At 41.3% G+C, this 21,991-nt stretch overlaps 3 protein-coding genes across 8 annotated transcripts in view; 1 reads left to right on the plus strand and 2 right to left on the minus strand.

Annotated features, from left to right (window-relative positions):
• Positions 1-13,963, minus strand: part of LOC111261046 (uncharacterized) — a 122,650-nt gene extending 108,687 nt beyond the window's left edge. For all 3 annotated transcript variants that reach the window (XR_002680730.2, XR_015311331.1, XM_022834253.2), the window contains exon 1: positions 12,486-13,963. Coding sequence is in view for 1 of the 3 variants with exons in the window: in XM_022834253.2 (XP_022689988.1) it covers positions 12,486-12,731 (246 nt within the window). In the remaining 2 variants the exon portion in view is untranslated. The remainder of the gene's footprint in view (positions 1-12,485) is intronic.
• A 180-nt stretch (positions 13,964-14,143) lies between these two features.
• Positions 14,144-16,508, plus strand: LOC111261054 (uncharacterized). Of its 2 annotated transcripts, XR_002680739.2 has the most exons (4): positions 14,144-14,786; positions 15,249-15,383; positions 15,833-16,047; positions 16,241-16,508. XR_002680739.2 is itself a non-coding variant. In XM_022834269.2 (3 exons), exons 1-3 carry the CDS (start codon positions 14,686-14,688, stop codon positions 15,957-15,959), a joined length of 363 nt encoding a protein of 120 aa, XP_022690004.1. In that variant the 5' UTR covers positions 14,144-14,685; the 3' UTR covers positions 15,960-16,508. The 2 variants fall into 2 exon arrangements, 1 of the variants encoding a protein (XP_022690004.1); XM_022834269.2 differs by having other exon boundaries at positions 15,833-16,508.
• Positions 16,509-16,568: 60 nt separating this feature from the next.
• LOC111261053 (uncharacterized) lies at positions 16,569-21,908 on the minus strand. 3 transcript variants are annotated; one of them, XM_022834267.2, is made up of 5 exons: positions 21,763-21,908; positions 19,949-20,153; positions 18,891-19,058; positions 18,100-18,238; positions 16,569-17,187 (listed from the first exon to the last, which is right to left on the minus strand). In XM_022834267.2, the coding sequence occupies exons 1-5, from the start codon at positions 21,828-21,830 to the stop codon at positions 16,934-16,936; spliced, it is 834 nt and encodes a 277-aa protein (XP_022690002.1). In that variant the 5' UTR covers positions 21,831-21,908; the 3' UTR covers positions 16,569-16,933. The 3 variants fall into 3 exon arrangements, with proteins under 3 accessions (XP_022690002.1, XP_022690000.1, XP_022690003.1); XM_022834265.2 differs by lacking the exon at positions 21,763-21,908 and adding an exon at positions 21,433-21,670; XM_022834268.2 differs by lacking the exons at positions 18,891-19,058; positions 21,763-21,908 and adding an exon at positions 21,433-21,677.
• Between the last annotated feature and the right edge of the window lie 83 nt (positions 21,909-21,991).

Genomic DNA, 21,991 nt, shown 5'->3' on the forward strand with positions numbered 1-21,991 from the left:
GGTTTCCATTGACTGGTACGAAGCCATTCGCAACGGTTTTACGACTCAACAGATCTGTAGGCCGTGATACTGTGCCATGATAAGCTACTTCTTCCTGACAAAGCAATTTACTATGCTTTAGTCCTATTCTAAAGCAGTCATATTGACTGCCAGCTACAGCTGCCCCTGGCGTTTGAGCGATACGTAATGACGCAACGTTCGGACAGACAACTCTACTTGTCGTTGGGATGATTCTTATTCGTTCGCTGCCGTTATGCCTATTGCAGTGATGTTCTTGTTTAGCTATCCTTTGGCCGGGTCCCACATGGGATCCATGGCCACCCCTCCACCAACTTTGCCCATCATTGCTCTCCAACGTTACAATAATCCGAAACGCACCGGCAATACAACTGTCAGATCATGACCGTAACAGTCATGCCCATACATAAACAGGTTTATAATTCAAGAAGTTGTCGCCGGTGTTGTGTTTATGGGTCATAATAAACCGCGGTCATTTGGACGACCGACCGCCGTCCCTGGATTATCCATATGAAATGATAACTCGTTGAAGGACACCATTTATTTCACGTTATCAAGAAATCAAAAGACCATACGTATAGCTGCACCAAGACAGATGCGTCGAGATGCACCAGCCCCCCACTTATTGGTGACGGGTTATCATCATGGGTGGGTAATCTTATTTGGTTCATGCTGGTTAGCGTACCAACTGGCTGTCATCACGATATGATACCAAACAGAGTCATTGTTCATTATTGGATCGACGTTACAAAACAAACGCTCCCTTTCATGTGCTCGCAACAGCTGGAGCGGTAGCAGCAAAGATCATCTAATCATCAACAAATATCAAAAAGTACTCATCTTTGTTGTCACGTACGGTACGGCTATGCTGGAAAATTTCTCTTTACGAAAGCCTTAAAAAAAGGCACATAACCAAACATAGCAATACGTGAAGAAGACTAATCGAAACAACTTATTATGGTGTTGAAGTCAGTAAGGACAACGAGAGTTGTTGTCGCTGGATGCCCTTAGGAAACGATGACAGGACAGCCTACGAGCGTTTATGATAAAACACTTTTATATATCGTTTTTAGCAACGAAGAGCAAAATTGGATTAGAAGACGCAGCAAGCTAACAGCGGCGGTGACTGGCTGGCTCTTTCAGGCAAAGCTAAAGTTAAAAATTCAGTTAATGTCCTGACTGCTTCAGCCTAAATGTAATATTTCTGTGTATTTTTTCCTCTTATCACAATTATGGAAAATAGAATTTTTATAAAATGAATGCTCCGCGCGAAGTATCGTGCCGCCTGGAAAAACGCTTAACGGCAAGGAGGGCGGTCGTAAATTTCGCAACATGGATCTAGATTCGAGGTATCGTCGACACTTTAGTTGTTTATCACGTCTGTCAGAGCTGGGGGTTCGGTAGTAATGGGCTGAATAGGGAATTTGACTGTACCCGTCTATCCATTGTAGCGGTTAATCGATGACAATCAGCGCAACACTCACAAGTGTGTGTAGAAAAACGAAAGCATGGACATAAAGCTACGTTAAACGAGGCTGGGTGTCTCGGCACAACAACAATAACATCACGAGTGCTTTGACCAGTGTCGCCGTTCGACATCTGCACTTATGTAAATCTATTTATGCACATTATAATCCTTTTGTGTGTCTTTAAACAATTGCCATCGACTTCATTCGATCACAAACAAAAGCCGTTGATGCCATTTTCGTCGTCAGCACACGTTTTTTCGTCCCGAATCACAATCCGCCTACGACAGCAACTTTCGCCGTTCTGAACTTCAGAAGCTGCTCAGATTGTATAATGTCCGTATAGAATACAGATAGCCATGGCACACATATGCAGTCATTGCTTTTAATGCCGCTGTGGCCCCGACATCGCTTTTTCCGACGAACCGATTTAGACAGACAGATAATAGAGTAACGGGGTGCAATTCCGAAAGTGAAGAAGCTGTGTCACGCTATCGAAACTGCTTTGCGTGCAATTACTATCCACAGGGCTTCTTTACTGACGGTTTTTTGTTTTCGTCTATGGTGTATGTTGCCATTGTCTCAAACGATGACCGCTGATTGCGACGCTTACGTTGCCGTCGTTTCTGTGCCCAATAACCATAAGACGGTGACCTTAAACACTAGCAGGAGCAGTCAATAGAGGATTGAAATGATTTCGAACAGTCGCTCGCGCGCCGTATGTTAGCGTTATGCCAAGCAGCAGTCACAAATAGCCTTCACTATACCTGTTGCTACCTGCGCCTTTACTAACTGGCTAGCTACGTGTTCATCCAACTAGTCATCGACTACTGCTATTTCCTCGCTAATGTTGATGCAGGCTTGAGATAAGAATATTATAATGCAGTTGGCCAGAACATCGGTTATTCTGACGGTTCGTTTATGCTGTGTAATACTTCATAACCTACTTCGGTAATATTTATGCGCACTTTTGTCTATACGGCTTATATAGAGACATATATGAGGGCAACATCTGTTTAGTACAGATTGTCTTTGCGTAAACATGCAAAGAAGGGTTCTTTTATTTATTTTTTTTTTTGGTAAAACAGGAACGACATAAAAGTGACACAGCACTGATATCTAGCGGGCAAGCGAAGGCGTCTTCGATCGGCAGCAGGCCACAATAAGAATGACATCAAGCGCGACACTAGAATTGATCATCATATTCTGATTACTGTCAGCAGCGGAAGATACGGCTGGAAACGAACCCTTCCCTATTGCATCTATTGGAGCCGGACACTTATTTAGTCAGCTGATGCTTTTTCCCTTCACGGTCATGTTAACATAAAATAACACTTAACATACAACGCATATAAAACAGCTCAAAGATACAAAATGACCTAGCATCGGCTGTTATGCCCCGTGAGAATCTACAGTCTGTATGTCTCGCCCTCTGGGGCTTCCTGCCACCTTTGATACCGTGTTCTTCAAAAGCTAGCTAGACAGGTCGCGCATCAGATGACAGCATCGAAAAAGGCTTAAAGCTGTTAATATAGTGATAACTGTCTTTTAAGTTGTTACTCGAAGTTGAACCGGAGTTGATTTCACGTGTTACACAGAGAATAAAACTCCCCACGTGAACGTTGTGGCATTCAGTAGCGTGTCTTTCGCTCTGTATTTCGGTCGGCCTTTCATAGATTTCAAGAGAAGCAAAGATGACATTGAACTTCCAATGAGAAAATATTCCGAAAGATTTCCTTTTGAGTGAATCAATTATCTTTTTTTTTTCTGTGCTATACAGTTTAGACTGAAAGTAGCCATTATGAAATAACTGGATGTCGCCTCGTTGTTAATAGAGATGTGACAATAACCGCCGTTAGCGGGCCCTTGCAAACTAGTTAGTTGTGCCAAATTTTCACCCGGCATTGTCTTTTTTTTTCGGCTTCTGATAAAAAGCCACAACAGCCGATTATATGTACCAAAAAGTACAGTTGCTTAACCCTAGACTTCGCATACACTCTTATTCATCAGAAAATCACTGAACTCTATTGGAAAAAAGACGCCAAGAATACAAGGTCCAGACAGAAACAGAAACAGATTGTTTTTTTATAAATTTCAAGATTTTAAATAGATTTCAAAATCCTGCCACACACTTCGGCCAGTTACGGGACAGGCCGGCAGGACAGATGTGGTACCGTCTTACCCGGCAGCCCGGTGGTAAATATTTTTGTACCTGTGATTACGTGTAAGCAGGTCGTGCGTGACCGACACGAATGTTGCGCCTGCAAAAAAACACCGCCACAACCCGAACGTGGTCCCTGCACGCAAATAAGGAAGACTGAGGAGATTGCCCAAAGGCATTTGCGCACTAGCACCTAGCTAGATAATGCAAGAGTTGCTGCCAACGTATAAGTCTGCTCCCTTTGATAGAAAGCATCGAGGAAAACCGAAGGATGTCCGTCCTGTCCCATGGCCTGGCGCCAAGGGAACGGGGGCAGGAAGAGGCCGTTTACGTTCGCGATGCGTTGCACAACGTACGAGCTGGTGACCGCCTCGACCACCCCATCGCGCGTACAGGATTGTTTTTCTTTTCCAGAAAGAGGGCTGAAGACCATGTTGGCAAGGGTAGCTGTGCCTTTAGGATGGCGTCATCAGCCAATACAGGAACGTAGAACAAGATAGCATAGGAAAAAAAACGTCACAAAACAAATATATTAACTCATAGCAAAACGAACAGCGAATAGCGTGAGTATGTTTAGACGTGGGCGTAGTTGCGTATATTGTTTGCCAACGAGTTCTCGTCCCCTAGGAAACGGTCGGCTAAAAAAAGCATATGCTGGTCTGCTTTTTTCGCAGTGTGAATTAATTAGAAATAAATAGACGTAGGTGGAGAGAATGAGGTTAATAACAATAATAATAGCATGTTTGTCGCACGAATTGGTTTAGCTTTAGATGTTCATTTATATAGAGGATAAAAAAAGTTGGCTCGTGAGCCCTTACTTATATATCTCTTATACTCACTATTATAAGGGACTTGCCAAGCAGTTTCTATAGCGTTTATACCCATATCACTTTTCCCACGATGCTATTTAGAAGTGGAACCTAAACATAGCCCAATCATATCTCGGTTCAATAAGAAGTTCGCTTACCTTTATCAAGGCGCTGCAGGCAACAGACCTCGAAAATACCTTGTACCATTTTATTTGGCAAGCCATATCGAGAGATCGATTGCCGACTTCATTTCGGTACACTGTTTTTGCATAGGCAATATAACCATAATCGCTCCGTTTACAAACTGGACACCGTACCAAGTTTTCTTGACTACCCTGAATAATTCTTAATAACCCAGTATAGCCTAGAAATGTATAGCTTTACAATTAACTCAGGCATCGTCACAACACATACACGCATAACCATCTTATTCTCTGGCTCATAGTGCATTCTTAAGCGTACGGCGAAGTAGCAACGGAAGCCAGCGTTTTTTTCGATTCCTAAGACGATGTTTATACATACACACGATCTAATACGCTATGCACTGCGCCCCAGAGGATTGCCCCTGTGATTTTTGAACGTGCAACAGCGATTTTCTAACGAGAACGTAACAAACTGATCGTACAGAGATTTCGTACGACGTGCAACGGGTCCAATTGTCAGAGTTATCGAACACGTCTCATGCACTTGCTGAGATACGCCCCGTTATTATAGTGATTGCTATTATAGTCTACTGTTATATTTATTTAATTTTTCCTTGAGCAAAATGTCACTCTTTGTTAAACAAGATCAACGGTTACACAAGAACTCCTTATTCATTTGCATCAAACGGAACGCATCCAAATCTTTTTCAGTGTTTTTCACCGATAACAAATATTGTCATTAGATAAATAGGTGACTGTTATTCAACGACCGGTATGTGCGCGTTCTACGCGGAACTGTTGTTTGCCTGTTGGGCTATTGGGTATATGGCGACAACTAGCGGATATAATAAAGTATAATGAGACGATGATTCCTAGTTTCCCTGAGGTACATTCAAATTGAATGGATGTCAATAGCTATACGATGATCTGACTGGCGTCCCTTTCGGGTCAGTACGCCGCTAATATAATGTTTCCTAAGGGATGGTTGATGTCATCGCTGTTACTGCCACCGTTCTAAACCAGCCACGCGACTTGCGGCCGCACCTGTGTCGGACAATATAGTGTGAAGGTCTGACTGATATCCTTGGCCCCGCAAGAAGCGTCAGCATAATGTCTATCATGTTTTCTATGGTGACTGAAAATACCTGTTAAAATGCGTAGACACGCCTCAATAGTGCACACGTTTGTGAATACTGTGCGTAATTTTGAAATAATTTGATAATATCGACATGGTTAGGCCTAACGCAAAAACGACAAAAAGTGCAGTCTTGCACCGACCGATTTTCTCTACATATAGTCGGAAGGTGTAAGAAGCTTCTGCTGTAGATACTTCTGATCACTGAAATATCATGATTAGGTTCAATAATAAAAAATTACATTACCACCTATTCAATGACATTCGCCACATATTTACGCCATTATTTACGGTTTAGACAAATCTCGCGCGAAGTGGTTTGACGGAACACGAAAAACATGACGCGGCGAAGTTTTGTTACAGTGAGTCAAGAAGCCGTAGCAACCAGTTGACATCGTTGAAAAATCACAATGGCCAACCTGAACAGTAATCAATATCGCCGGATGACTTCTCTGCTACCGGTTTCACGCTTTAGGGACACCAGGCCGGATTTTTTCAAACACTTTCCACCTTTACCTATCGGTCGGCCGATGCCCATTTGTCAGAGTATTGAGATGAGGGAGTTTCCTTTTCTGTTTATCTATTCCTCGTTTCTTCGAATTAGTCTTGCAGATCTGCGTTGTGTAAACAGCAGGTTCCTCTTCGGCGATGCTTCTTCTGGCGTATTGTTGGGTTCGTACCATTTTGGGCACGTAGCTAAAAACGGCGCATGCGTAATGATGAGCGCGTTGATGATTTCCCATCTTCGTTGTGTTCTTTAGTTTTGCGCCAGTAAGTTGGCAAACTTCGATTTACTGGGATACATACATACCTACCTATTTTGCGAACGACTTGAGCGTTCCACTGTTTTTTTTCTATGACTCGAGTGCGTAAGCTTAGGGGCAAACATGCATGGGGCCTTTTAGCAGCGGAGTAAGACAAATCAAAGGTCAAAGTGAGAATCAAATTTAGCGAATAGAGATTTGCTTGAAATTTTCCCTACCGTCATCTCCCGTATCGGTAAACTATGTACACCACGACGGAGCCGATTGCTCGTAGTATTAATTTCTGCACACGCTTTAAATCCTTTTGACAGTATAGCATATGGATCACTTATAAATCATATGTCAACTAGGAGCAAAAGTATAATCTACAAAAAAGTGTGTTTCACACAAGCATATTCAAAGCCTTCTGAAGCGCACTGTGAACTGAGGAAGAGTGCAGCTGGGACCCATTAATTGATCTCAATTGCTATAGTAATTCTTTATCGGGCTCTTCAAGGTTTTAAGGTTTCTCTTCAAAGATGAGGTCGAAGACGGAATTTATGAGACGCGTTAAACATATATGATATATCAAATACTAAGAGCTAAAAAGACATCAACCTTCGAACGTTATCGAATACAACCACGACGTTTGCACAATGCCTTCAATCTAATGGAAAATTTAATTACGGGAAATCGTTTTTAATCGGGAAACACATTTTCATATGTAATAATCATGAGCATCTTTTCAAAGCAACTTAGCCGAAGATCACTGAAAAAAAAGCCCTTTCATGCGAACTTCATGCAACCACTTCCACAATGGATACTTCAAAACTCGTGTACCAGTTTCAAGCGTGCGCAGGCTCTATTGTACACACAGATTGTGCGAATACGAAACACCCAAACAGTTCAAAAAAGCGTACCTATATTGTTATAGGAGAATATCTTGATCATCTTTAACTTTTCGCATGAATTTTCTTACAGACTGACTTGCTTTTATACATTTATTCTAAATTTAATCGAGATACTTGATATACAAACACTAAACCTTTGCTGGTGATAAGGAAATCTTTCTTTTCGACATTCCCACTATCGACTTGTTGCTTACTCACATTTACGATCAACATTCGTCTGCGCCAACCCTCCTACTATCAACTCAAATTCGTTTGAGACAAATTTCTTTGTACTTCAAGATCGTACAATTTTTCTGCTCACTCCTTCCCCTCTCCCAAACTCAGACATCTCATACCTTTTGTTCTTCTACCAAATTCCTCTCCTTTGAAGTACGCCTTGTTTGAGGCGCTCGAGACACAAGCTACGCGACCAGGGTTCCCATCGCTGTTCGCTAGGACGTAACGCGCACCATGTCCACAACTGATGTAAGCTCGACGTACCTTCATTTGCTGCCTCCGCATTCTGCATCGGCACCGCCGATATACGTAAAAACACTCGATACATAAACCGCACTTCTTGCCTATTTGTTTGTACGACGTTCAATTCGACGTCCTGTTCTCGTTTTGACACGTGTAACAATAGTGCATTGCTATGTCACTTTACCGTCAACGTCGTTTAGAACCATAAGCCACACGACGACACAGCGAGGAAGCGGGCAAGTTGAAAGATCCCGGCGCGTCCGTTCGCCAGCTCGCGTAGCGTGAGCACGGCGACAACGAAAAGGCAGAGGATAGAAGAAAAAGGGAATGAGCGGGGCGCGATCGTGCTCTATTCTGACGTCAAGCGCAGAAGCAGGTTTGCGTGAGCTGTCGCTTAGAAAATCATTATCATTTTTTATTTTCTTATACGCTTCGGTGTTTCATTAAATGCTTCTCTCTCAATCGCTCTGTATCAATTTTTCTTTCGTTGTCCGATCCGTCGCACGCTTTTCGTGCACCCGGACTTGCATGTCGCATGGCTATTAGGGTGAAGGCATTGAGAGTAATGCTTCCTCGAAGTAGCAAGAAGTTGCCATAAGAAAGCATGGCTGATTTGGAGAGCAGACGGATTACCACTGCGCCTGATCTTGACAGCCAGTCGTAAGCCTAAGTACAACAATAGCTATTTGCTGGGGTCGTCGGCTTTTTCAAGTGTCAATTAGCCACTGTCACCGTTCCCTTACATTTCTACGGTGTTGAGTTTAACTTGCTTTGATTGATTTCTCCGATTAAACGTACGGATGGCAAAAACACAGTTCGTGCAGAGTTCAAGCAAGTTGCAGAAGACAGGTGGAGTTTCATGTTATATGGTGCAAAACACCTTTACTTGAGGTAGCTCATAACAGATTTTTGTAATAGTGATTTAGTAAGTAACACAATAATCAATAGCTATGTTGATGCTGTTACAGACTCAACCTTTGAATGAGCACCTACTGCTCTGTAACTATTCGTCTATGCTATGCGTTTTCCCCTGTTACTAGTCTCTATAGAGTAGAGTGGTAAAAGTTATTTCTAGCTAAAAATGTCGCACCTATTAGAGAGATCATCGCTAGTAGCAACCTTTTTTTCCATTACGATTCATTGGGGACCACAAGAGGCGCTTATCTCGGGTTCGAAAAGCGCACCCTGTTCATTATTGTGGTACTTGGTTCAACCACTTACCGGCCGATGATTAGGTTCCCGTCTAAATTAGCGGAGACGCAATCGAAAACTCATTTTTAGAAAATTCTACCCGAGGTCTTTCCGAATCTAATCAAATTGGTCATGATATCGTCTGTCTACTGCAATTCAGCATAGCGTGAGAGTTGTTTCATATCGCGATGTTAAAAAAATTCGCTTGCTGTCACTTTTCAGCGATATTAGCACAGCGGCCTCACATTCGACAAATGCTAACCGCCTCGTGTCACATTGGCCTTTTGCAGGCCAAATTAAGTACATGCTTTGTACCGGCGCTGTGTTAGGTTCAATGTCCCATTAGTAGCAATAAAGCGAGGAAGAGACCGTTGACGCCTAAACGCAATATAGTCTGATCTCGATCGTAGAGGTCCATCCGTAACGAATCTCTATTGCATGGCCGTGTCTCACTGAGCATAAATGCCCCGAACAATTTTCTAGAAATAGCTGTTTTAACTATCGTATCCAAAGCTTTGTTTAGCACCTGATAAGCGTTTCATTTCTAAGTAACGATATACTTTTGTGTGAGCGGAAGTCATTTGAGCTGCTCGAAATTGTTAAACGAGTACAATCAATATAGCGGATTAAAGTTTCTGTTGAGGTAATTATACCATATAACTTAATTGACAATGGTTTACTGAATCAAAGTTGAACATTTATATAGCCATAGTGCTGAGCCTGGCACATGACCGAAACACTTACCTAACTGTACAGTCCTATTACATCCAACCAGCACAATCTCCTATTTGCCTGCACGCAAGCTTTCACAGCCTTCATTAGAACATGGCGATTCACATGTATAGTATAAATTATACATCTATTTCTTTAGCCAATTGTAGAACAACCGTTTCCCAAAAAACGGAGATACCATTTTACTAAAAAGCTCAAGACTAATTATCATAGTTATTTATCTGTGTTCTCTGTGTATATATATATTTATATAAATCGCATTTTGTAGAGCGGTACTGCGCCTGGAAGAAAACCAACGACGGCACCAGCAATATCTTGTGATCAGACATTGTTCCTAACACTTTTATCGGGTTAACGAATTGCAGTTTCGTCTACAGTTATGACGACGCTGGGTATGTGACAGTGAATGCGGCGCCAGTGAAAAGTGCCGTCATCATTATTTTGTGCGTTTTACTGGTTAACGATATGCGTTCGGTAACAGTATTGCCGTTCATGTCTGTCGTAGTGTCTCTGCGCAGACGAAGTGGTGCTAACGGTTCACGAACTCAAGTAGCCGCCAGGCTGGTTGAGATCAAAGCTGTATCAAGCGGACAGCAGGAAGATCGCTGAGCCGTACAGGCGATTTGGGACAGGACAGGAAAGAAACCCAGTCAATGACGATCGCGGCGGCGGCGGCGACAGTCATCTCTCGCGTACGTGATAGACAGATCGGGACCATCTAGATCTATGCGAACAACACAATCAATAAATGTGTCTCGCGCTTTCTGCCGTCGAATAGTACAAGGTGTAGAAAAGGTGGTAGTGATTACGGCATCGGTAGATTGTCAGCCATTATAGTTGGTAGATATTTTTTAATGCTTTGCTACGATTCGTTGTAAATGCTTCTCCCGTATTAGACATTACGACACAGGACTGATCGCCTGTTGTTAGGTAGATATGTGAGCAACGTCGCGTGTGGCGATGTGTCGGACGTGGAGCAGAAATGCCTCCAGCGGCAAAAGTAGTTTATTTTTACAGTTTCGGACAAGTTACAAGCGCGGAAACTTATCTTAATGCTAAGACTTGGGAGTGTATGAAACCCAAAAAAGACTGATTTTAGAGACAGAGGTGTGCAGTCGGCTGTGCTATGAAGCACGCGCCTAGTGAAAGAGAACAATGTGCAACATTTGAAGCCTTACTCATGTGAATGTCTTACATAGATGTAATGCATATCCTTTTCGAAAGATTTTGTAATTCAATTTGAATGATGTTTATTTTTTGCATCGAGTTCCTATGTGACGAGCTGGGCTGCAAGGGGTCAAAAATGCTTCTATGCTGGGTTTGGTCCGATTGTTATTTCATTTAGGCAACCACTCAGTTATCTTAACTTCACTGGAAGAGAATCTCATCAGAAACAAACTTTGGCAAAAGTATACTTTGTTTTTAATAATCTGCGAACGAAATCATTTTTGGGGCTAGCTGAAGCCGTGTTGTGATAATGCCTAAACGAAATCCGTAGCTTTACACTACAGGCCGGGTAAAAATGCTAGCTTTTCAGTGTCTCATTTTTAGACTAAAACAGAAAGCCGGTCTTAGTATACAATAATCAAATATCCGGGCATCTGAGGGAGCGGAAAATCTTCAGAAAGGGTGCAACAACTGAGTTTATCATCTCGTTCTGTTTAGTCCTATTTGCTACGATCACAGGTAATAAAATTTTGATTATGACACGAAAAGAGGTTCCTCTAGACGCACTTTTCATTACTAACTACTACATGTATATTAGAACCCGCGCCTCAAACTTTATATGCAGCAACACAACGTTATTTATACGCTTCATTTTAATAGATTTTAGGCTTCCTCATATGACAAAGACCAAATCATTACCGTATACCACAACCGTCGACAGGTATACACTATGTCCTAGACAGTTTTCACTTGAGTCACTTCTCTAACAGCTATATGTAGTCGCAAGTAGCGTACGTTGAAAAACCAGTCCAATTCGCGTTAATGCGTGTCCTAGAAGGGATGCTTATCAATTAAACCATATTTTGATTGCTATTAGACTCATTGAGTTCGATATAGAGGGTCCTTTCAAGTTAAACTGGAACATTAAGACAAAATTGCTCTATTTTTCCCTCGACCTGCGCCGATGCGCCATTTGCTGTAAAAGTTATTGCATCACTATATCAACAAAACATCGAAAACGAGCCTTGTGCTTCACTAAATTTGTACCATATTTCCTAACGACTAGTGTTAAAATCGCGGTCCCATGCTGCCCGATCCATCATTCTTGAAAAAAGGATCTATCAAAATGTCTGCCTTTTGCTTGAGGTAGTCAGAAGCGCTTGCTTACAATAATGCTAATAATAATAATAAACACAGCTTAAGTGGAAAGGCATTTAAGAATGACTTTTCATACTTGTGGTTGCCCTAAGCGCTCGATAACTTCTACATCGTTCTCGACATGTCTCAAATTAGTTACTCAATAATAATCATAGAAATTAGGCCCTCCTATTCTATGTAACAAAAAGCGTTCCCCTGCGTTAACTGCCAGCGTTCACATGATTACCACGAACAACCACCGACGACACCACCTTTATTAATACATACACAAACATTTTACGTTCGTATTTCCATGACAAACTGAGACTCCTACGTGTGTTGCCCAACGCAGTACATATAAATAAAAAGTGAATAATTATTATCATAATAATCATCAATAATTACTATCATACCTTGAGTCTTTCCTCGGAACAGCAGAGGCAGCCGCCGACGGTTAAAAGAAACGCCGTGATAGTGAGAACCACGCACCCGATCACGGTACCACCGAAGCCAATGAACACGACTTCGTCGGGCCCCCCTCCAGAGGGCTCAGCCTCACTACACACTACACCTCCTAGGACTGCCAAACCGGTGACTAGGGTAGCTGTAAACCAGCCATCATCTCGGCCTAAAATCTTCAGGGGCGTATACATCCACATTGTTACGAGAGGGGTGGTGTTTTATCGAATGAATAGAAATAGGAGGGCGCGGTTCTTGCCGATGGCGACAAAGACGACGCCGTCTCAGTAGCCGTAACCAATAGCTTGTCAATGGGTATTCGTCGTGACGACCGGCTGACAACGGAAAACGGGGGCAACGTGAGCTGTGGCAAGGCGTAATACACGGACGTCTGCGACAAGCTACTTCGGCGTATTTACCCCCCCCCCCCTTGCGTTATGGATCACACCACAATCATTGCCGTGACAGTGACGCCATCCGGAGCACGAACATCGCTCATAGCAATAATCCTGTCTTCGTAGTGACGATCGTGGAGCAGAATTTCACAACAGTGTGTTGGTATTCACATTATGATTTACATACTATATTCACTAATAAGCAAAAACGCGCATCTTTTCCAGAAATTCCTACAGAACTATTTCCTTGGTAGTTTGCCAGCCACTGTTGCCGTGGTCGTCGTCGTCTTTCGTCGAAGTAGCGGTGTGATTTCGGCCCGTCGTCGTTGCAAGACCCGCGTCAGATCGGAGAATAAACCTTGAAGTGTGTACTCTAGTTTTTACGTCACTGATTGTAATGTAGTAATCCACAACGAAGAGAAAAAAAAAGCATGATGAATCACTCAAACATGCTCTCCGCGCACCGGACTGTGTTCATTGTTGCTATTTAATGCACATCTACATATATATATGCAGACAAAAGAAAACAGACACCCAGGTCAGATTATTATTGCACTGGTCGCCTACCACCCAATCTCCCTACCGTGCACCTTTGTAGCGTTTACTCTTCTTTGGTAAACGCTTCTCTATATTAACTTCTATTACTACCAACAATAAAATCCAAAGCTCTGGCGACGAAGCTAAATAATGCTAATGCAGCGAGTTTCCACCTGGTCTACGTCTCCAATATATGGACAACAGAACTGTCCGAGCCAGACGACGGCTTCTCTGTGCGCGAAGAGCAGCGTTTTCCCTATGCTTGGAAACAGCAGCAAAAGACCACAGCACGATCCCACTGGTAGATTTACTGTTACGCACTTATCACAATTATATTCACATGACGAATAGTTGCGGAGTGTAGTGGTGGCTGCTGGAATTGTCCTCTTTAGAGGACAAGACTACGACAGTGACGGCGGTGGCCACAGTACTCAGATCGTAGGCGTCGGACAAATAGGCCCGCTCGTTCAACGTAGCTAGCTGGCCCTGCCATCCGCTGCTTGCTGGGCTACGTTGTATTCGCTTGCGCTAGTGCTCACAAAGCAGCGAGGGGAGGGAAGCAGGAGAGAAGAGCTTGGGCGAGGGAAACGACAGCCGCAGATTTTTATCAGGCCATAGACATACAGGGTGCCTTCGAAACTCGCATAGTACATGCGAATATAGGCGATAACCGGCAGCCAAACTAAAAGTTTCGAGTTTTACGTTTTCTACCGTCGTTAGGCATTCTATCAGACTGCTGACCTCAGACTACAGAAGGAACTGTGTTCACGCTTGGATTCAAACTCAGCCAAATGGCAGCTCCCAAGCCTAGTAAATAGGCAGAGATGTTTATCATCTGCATAGCTTTTGTTGGTGGCGCGAAACTTTGAATAGATTAAATGCAGGAATGTAGTTGAAGGTATCCACGGGTACTCATATTTTGTTACTAGACGTAACTGTTGTCTTGCTTGGTCTGCGGCCGTAAGCAATGGTTAGTGCAGATTAGTGTTGCAATTGGAAGTGGATTCGAAACCGGTTAGCTTGCGGTGCGGGCTGGTCGACTGCTACGAAATACCACTAGTGTTCATGAGAGGCGGTTGACGGATACGCTAACGATTTTATCGAGTTTCCAGTGTATTAGGAGACGTGCGGCGTTTCGTTTCATACCATCAAGTAAACAGAAGAACAATTGCGAACAACAGAAGAATTGCGACAGTAGAAAAACAAAATAAAGTGAGGCAAAATGCGCTTAACGCATGTGCTTTTTGGTGTATTTAAAAAAAAGGGAATTACAGGACAGAAATTCAGGTTCGAAAGGAGAATACCTGGAAGTCTATATGCCGGGTGAGTTAACGAAAAAGTATACGGCCTTGTGGGGCCTTTGTACGGACAAATCGTTTTTTAATTTCTTTATCCGAATAGTTACGATATACGCACATGGCTACATGCACACATTCGAAAATGTAATCACAAATCTCTATTGAGATCATGCGCTGACAAAAAAAAACAGTGATATCAGTTTCTACCTTTTTTTTTTTTTTTTATAGATAAATAGGATCTATTCGAATTCGCGGCATCTGTAGGTTTTCTTGTGTTTAAAAGTGGCTATAAAAGACGTCGAATTAGGTACAGAATCTATGAGAGATCTAAGATATAGTTCGGGATTCTATATACTGAATACTACTAACAAAGGAGCTACTGCATAGGACATCAGTCTGGCGACAATGATACTGGATAAAAAAAACAATGGAGCACAGTTTTACTGTTTTTTTTTTTACTAGTTTGGTACTGTTCTTCATTTTGCAGGAAGGTCCGAATCGTTCCTGACTTGAAGAAGGGTCATAAGCTGCGCATGTGGAAAGAACTGGCCATTGAGGAGGAAAATATCGTCTACATTTCAAAGCCCTATCTCACCACAGCTGAGGAAAAGCACCTGCCGACGTACGTAAACTATTGTATGATACAGAAAATTCATCAGTAGTTGTGTCTTGGAATTTCTTCGCGATAAAAAATTGCTTGAAATCCACGGTACGATGATAATACGATCGGGTAACTTTTGCATCTATAAGTTGGGGGCCAAAAAAATTATAAGCTAGCCGATCGCACGGGCTGGTTTATTTGCCAAATTAACAGAGTACGGGTTCACTCATTGAAAAAGAAACTGGAGCCGTTAATTAAGACTGCTATCAAGAACATAGTAGATAGCTGCCCTCGTTTGATTAATAACTAGCACGGAAAAAAGCCGTTTTTTAGGCTTTGCGCATTCATTGACAGAAGCCATTATAGCAAAGACAGCTCCGTAGTTCGGCTAAAGAAATTAATTAACTGATGAATTACTATTGTCTAGGTCGTTTAACGAGCATATCGCCCTATGACCCTTATCTTCGCAGGGAATACATCGAGAAGGGCGTTAAAACGACTGAAAAATACGAAAAAATTAGATCGAAGCCGCTTCGATCTGTCTACCTGGCCGAGGTTCTCGAGCATATCAACGTGAGTCGAAGATGGGAGGAATAGTGAGAGCTTCAGTCTATGCTGCATAACTCAGACCGTAGCCAGCTTTGGCAGCGTATAGAACATATGTTCTAAGAAATTTTGTTTTAAGGTAACGCAATGATAGAGTGTCTTTTTTTCTCTCTCTTTGGTTACTCTGCATGGACACTTGCTTTTATCGTAAAACCGCTTTGTTTAGGTCGACGATTTGTACTGTCGCTTGCCTAAGACTGCAATGAAAGAGACGCGTTGGGTAATAAGTAAAATTAAACTTAAGGGAAAATCTTTCTGCTCGGTTCAATAAGATCCAGAAAACCGTCACTTGCTCATCAATCGCATTGAAGTACCTCTCGTCGAACTTATTTCAAGAGAAACTGTTGTACCTGTAATGATGAAGTCCAAGCATGGGATACGCTAAAAGTACGTGTGATACATGCAGGCCTTTCCCGGAAAAGTTCGGTTGAAAAACGGATTAAATTTACGATATAATAATAAAAATTAAAAATAACAATACAATAAATGTCTCAATAATATAAATATATTAATGTCGTCCAATAAATGAAACATAATTTAGATGAAGGTTTTCTCATATATATATACGGCTAATTGATCAAACCAATGAGTACGCCCAACTAAAAAGAGAGTACAATAAAAATTTATTCATATCTTGGTTAGCGCACTTATGGCACGCCTTCACTCGTTTAAACCACTGGTGCTTACATTAGTCATCGTCTCTAACTGTATTTTTCATATCCGATAGTATCGCATTGCCATAACACGACATTATGTTAGCAATGTCCGCAGCACGCCTGATTTAAAAGGACCTTTCAACGTGTTTGCTGTTGCTGCCCTGTTCGTGCTCAGTATAGAATGATCTTCCAACACACTAAATAATCATGGGCGTAGAACTTCTCTTTAACATGTTGAGTGACCTTTTCGTAAGTACCCAGAGGCACCATTCTGTACGTTGTCGCTCACCAAAGACGCTTCGTAAAGACTTACGCAATGTTTGTATGGGTACTAATAACTTCGGTATTTTCTTCGAGGTCGTCGCAGAAGGCGCCTACCTTGTTAATCTGAGCCTCATCGAGTGTAATCGGTATCATGGGAATCCATTTCGTTCCGAAATCATGCAATTGGTATCCGCCTTTTTGTAAGACGCCCATAAGACTTAGGTACCCAGTCGGAGTACAAAGGAACTCGTACACCAATGAGTCGTTTTCGCCCATTTCGAACATCTCCTCTGCACCAGCTGCATATGAAAAACATGCTTAATAAATAGCACTTAGTTCACTGATCATAATGAATCCGGTAATTGAAACAAGGATCTATAATGTTTGCCATTTAGTCAAAATCGATCCAAAAAAGAATCGATGTTACTAATTAAAAAGGTTTTCTATAATGTGCAGATGCCTCAATACTACCGAAGAATCACGGTTGCGGCAACAGACTTCACTTCGCATCAAAAGAGTTTTGATTTTTTTTACCTTCAAAGTCTAAAATCAGTTTATCTAACTTCTTATGGACTGCCCGGTCTTAACGGACAATAGGTTATAGATAAGCGGCCAAACTTCGCTTAAGCTAGCACGGAAACAAGACCAGAACATGTATAACTGAGTCTGCAATATCTGCAGCATAATTGAGAGATCAAGTCATACCTATACATGCAAAGTTACAACTTAATGGGCCCGCCTTACCATATTAGATAAGGTTCCTTGTCGTCTCTAGACTCATCGCAAGGTAAGGATACTACTTAAATTTAAAGCAGTCTTAAAGCTACAGCATGATGGGGCTATACTTGGACTCAACTTGTATGCCTGGACTTATGTTGCCCCGTGTTTCTTACGTCACAATGACTCCGAGCGAAAAAGAAACGCAGCACGCCTTCAACAAGTGTATTTATATAAGCTTTATAACACTATTTTGGTCTCGACGTAGCTGAAATTATGAAGGCTATATAAACAACCGTTTTTAGGGAAGAATTACCTAAAGAAAGATCTAGGGAAATAAGAATCTAATAACTATATGACTTGTCGACAAACGTTGACAGATAAAGAAGTCAAGTAAATTAGCGAGTAATCCTCGATTTTGAGATATTATTAGATTATCACTACTTCGCAGTCGCAAATGCTGCGTGGAATTGGCGAGGAGTCTATTCCGTTACCTTCGATAGCGGCCATGAGTGCCTCATCTGGATCGAATTTTCCTCCGTCCTGCTTACCCGAAACGCGAACAAATCCTTTCTCTACAAATCTCTCCTTCACACCACCTTTTGCCATCCCCCAGGCGTGTCTCCTGCAAATCTGAAATAAAAAGCACTCAGTCTGTTAACAGATCTTGTTTCAATAGAAAGCACTGCAAAATGTATGGAAATTAAAGGCGTGCTTACAAGACGCGTCAAATAATATAAAGAAAAGTTCTTGAGTATATACGTAATTCAAACAATTCATTGGATGTTATCTTGCTCAATTTCCGAATGATTCAGACGATGAACCATGCTCCTTAAACTGATGGTCTGTCTCTGTAACATTTAATAATCATTGATAGAGGCATTCGAAATTCAGCTTTCGTACGAGGAATTAACAGACCAGACCTACGTCATGATTGTTAACTATTGTGACGAAGAGTGGCATTGACAGTGGCTAAATCAATTCAAACGAAGGAGCTTCTCGGATGTTAATCTAAATTAGTAGGTACTGGTTGGACCCGCAGCACGCCATACATGTCTTGTTGATGAATTGGTGGCTTATGATTTGCACAAAACACAAAAAAGTTACTTTGGTTTAGATTCGCCATACGAGTTATACTATATACTACCAAACACCAACGATTTCGAATGCGCTTTTCGTGATTATTTCTCAAAACCATCCCAGAAAACCATTCTGTTCAGAGTTCTGGCCACTTATCCAACAGCTTACGGCTACCCGTTTGTATTTTCTTGTGTTGTTTACGTACTGTTCTTAAAGTATGCACGAATTTCGAGACATTTGACACTTCACAGTTGGCAATGACAAGCGCCCCATTCTCTCCGACGAACTCGTAAGCTAAGGTTCTTGTGTTTTTTCGAGTGGACCCGTCCTTGGCTCGTTTTAATACAGCTTCGATAACTGCGTTGGTAACAATCTGATACACGAAAATTTAAACAAATTTAAGTTACTAGTATTACTTGGATCATGATAATTAGTACACGGATGATCAGTCTGTTTCATATCTAATCTTTAATTAGGACTTTGAATAGCTTGAACCATTTTAAGTATAAAAATGTAACTGTCTCCGATAATTTTTTGCTAGAAGAATGAAACTAAACCTACTTAACGCTATCTAGACCTGATATAACACATATTAGGTAGGTGTATCATACAATCGGCATAACATTACAATTAACGTTGCTTCGATATGAGGAAAAGCGTGTTTGCAAAGAAGTTCTCCCGCTGGATATTACATGCGGTACTATCCGGGATTCAATATATCATCTACAGAAAGGATTTGCGTAAAAATCGGCACTTAATTTTATCTAAATATGACTGGTGAGATCGCAAAGAATTATCTGTTCATATCATGCTCATAATTTACTTAGAGTCAATTTACATAGAGGTCAATCTATCACTTGAATATTTATTTTTCTTTGCCCATAAACTGCTCATTTCTCAGCAACTTTTTTTCTGGGAAGAAAAATATAGCATAAGACATGGAAAAAAAACCTACGTTCTTCCAAAAAGATGGCCTACAAAGAAAGGTTTTTGTTAATATATATCGACGAAGAATAACTACGGAAAGCGGATATGTATCGACCTTGAAAACCAGAAATGTATATATGTTTCTGGAGTCTGGCGTGTTACAATAAAGATTCTCTCGTAGCATAGATCATTTCAGTGGTATGTCTAGTGCTTATTATATCCGCACAGCTTTATCAGTTTTATCTGAGTCGTTTAATCATATTCGAATATACCACCCGGATATACCCGATACGGACAGGCTTATAAAATGAGTGGTCATTATGCTCGTATACAAACCTGTGTTCTCTTGGCAGCTTCAATGGCGTTTGCAAGGTGTTTATTTAAACGGGGATCGGAACTCCCTCCCATCTGAATAGCTGACTCAATGAATCTTACATGTCGATCTGTTGTTTTAGCTTTATTCAGGTCTTTGGCTGCTTTGATATGTCGAATATTTTGCCAGTGCGAGTGGCCGGCCTCCCGTACAGATTCAACCTGTGGGCTAAAAAACGTTTTTTTATTTTTATAACAATACAAGAAAATAATGAATCCATAAAGAGTAGTAATCTTATGGAAATATTGTTGTTTAAACCTAAAGCAATATATTCTAAATAAAGCAGATGATGCTTACAATAAGCCAAATTGTCTAAGTACAAAGGTTGTATGACGTCCATGTTCGATAAATTTTATTCATTCAACAGCTATACATTTAAACATAGTGTTACGCGTTCCTAGATGTAGTCCAGTTATCTAAATTGAGATTAGACATCTTATGTCTATACTATCGATTCCCTATGTTCATTAAGAAATTCTGAGATATCATAATCAAGCAGATATATTTCACAATAGTAAACAAATTTTTACAATAGTCGTTTCTTCTGCGCATTAAGTTAGAAAGCTTAGGAACCTAACTAAAAGAAATAGAAGGAGAAGCAGGTTGATTAAGAATTACGAAGTTTATTTACCGCCCACATATCATAAAATCATTTAATCTTGATCTTTATCTCTAAATATTTGATACACCAGATCAATACTTTATAATGAAATTTTCAAAAATCAACTGAACTCTATTGGATAACTATTTCTTAAACTTAAGAAGAAGTGATCATTTACCCTGGCAGTTAAGCAGATAAGGCCAGAAAAAGTGTGCAAACATATTATTAGTCCTATTTTTTTTGCTGCTTCACTTATGTGCAAATTGCTAATATATGTGCGCATATGAAGAATTTTAGAGCATCTATACGATAACTTCGTTTATGACGGTGGCGATAGTGCTGTAGTGTCCTATTTACTATTTTTTTGCATACACTCCTTAAGCTGTTTTACAAGATCCTGGCATTTTCGCCAATCTTTCTTATCAGCCATACACATATGCAGGTTGAAATTTTCCTTCGCGCAGCCTGTTCGTTCTAGCATAGCCTCTACGGGATCATTGATGCTTTCTGTTATCGTAGAAGGCGCATTTTGTCCACGGTGGTTTGAAGAAAACGACATCTTCGTTTTAGATCTTACAACGTTTCTTTGCCTGTGACACGATGACACGGACGCTGATAATAAATATTTGGATATATCTTGAATAACGAAATAAGTGCTACGTTAGACTGTACAGTCGAGATCGTCCATCGAAGATTAATAGAGTCTCGCATAGGATTACCGGCACACTAGGAAATCTACTCGATTTACTCTTTGAGATTACTCTGATAAATCCTTCCGCTCTTTGCTTGCTATCTTCAGACAGCAACATGCTAGTCAATACGGCAACAATCGGACTTCTTACTTACAGAACTTTCCTTGTCAACTTTGAAGCTAGCCTCGTCTGACAAAAACAATGTGTGTTCGTATAGTGCGAGTTGTCAACCTCACTCTTATTTAGCATCGACAAAACAGGTGTCCGTTGATCGGCAATAGTTCCACTGGCAATCCACCCGAATTCATCGCCAGATCAACTCAGCGGAGTGTATGAAATCAGCAACACGAAAACAGAGCGACTGAAGCGCGGTGTCGCGCGTGTTGCATTTCGTAGATAGCACTAAAGTCACCCGGCGTTCGAATTCGAAATGTTGGGCTTCTGACTAACTTTCATATTTCCTTTAAAGTTACTAGACACTTACCCATTTCGTAGGGACTGCCTAATAAGCGCTGTTCGTAAAAGAGTAAAAGGACTTCGCGCAAAAGTCATGATTATTCACTAGGGAAGCTCTCTGCATCATACATACAGGTTGAAGTTAATTTTCGGATCACTATATCCCGAGCGTAATTTTATGTGATAAACCCCCGATTGTTATATACATTTGATTTCCGACCAATATGTGAAACAAAAAGTTAAATCGATCGTATAGG

The sequence above is a fragment of the Varroa jacobsoni genome, unplaced genomic scaffold, assembly GCF_002532875.2.
Source record: "Varroa jacobsoni isolate VJ856 unplaced genomic scaffold, vjacob_1.0 scaffold_515, whole genome shotgun sequence".
NCBI lineage: Eukaryota > Metazoa > Arthropoda > Arachnida > Mesostigmata > Varroidae > Varroa > Varroa jacobsoni.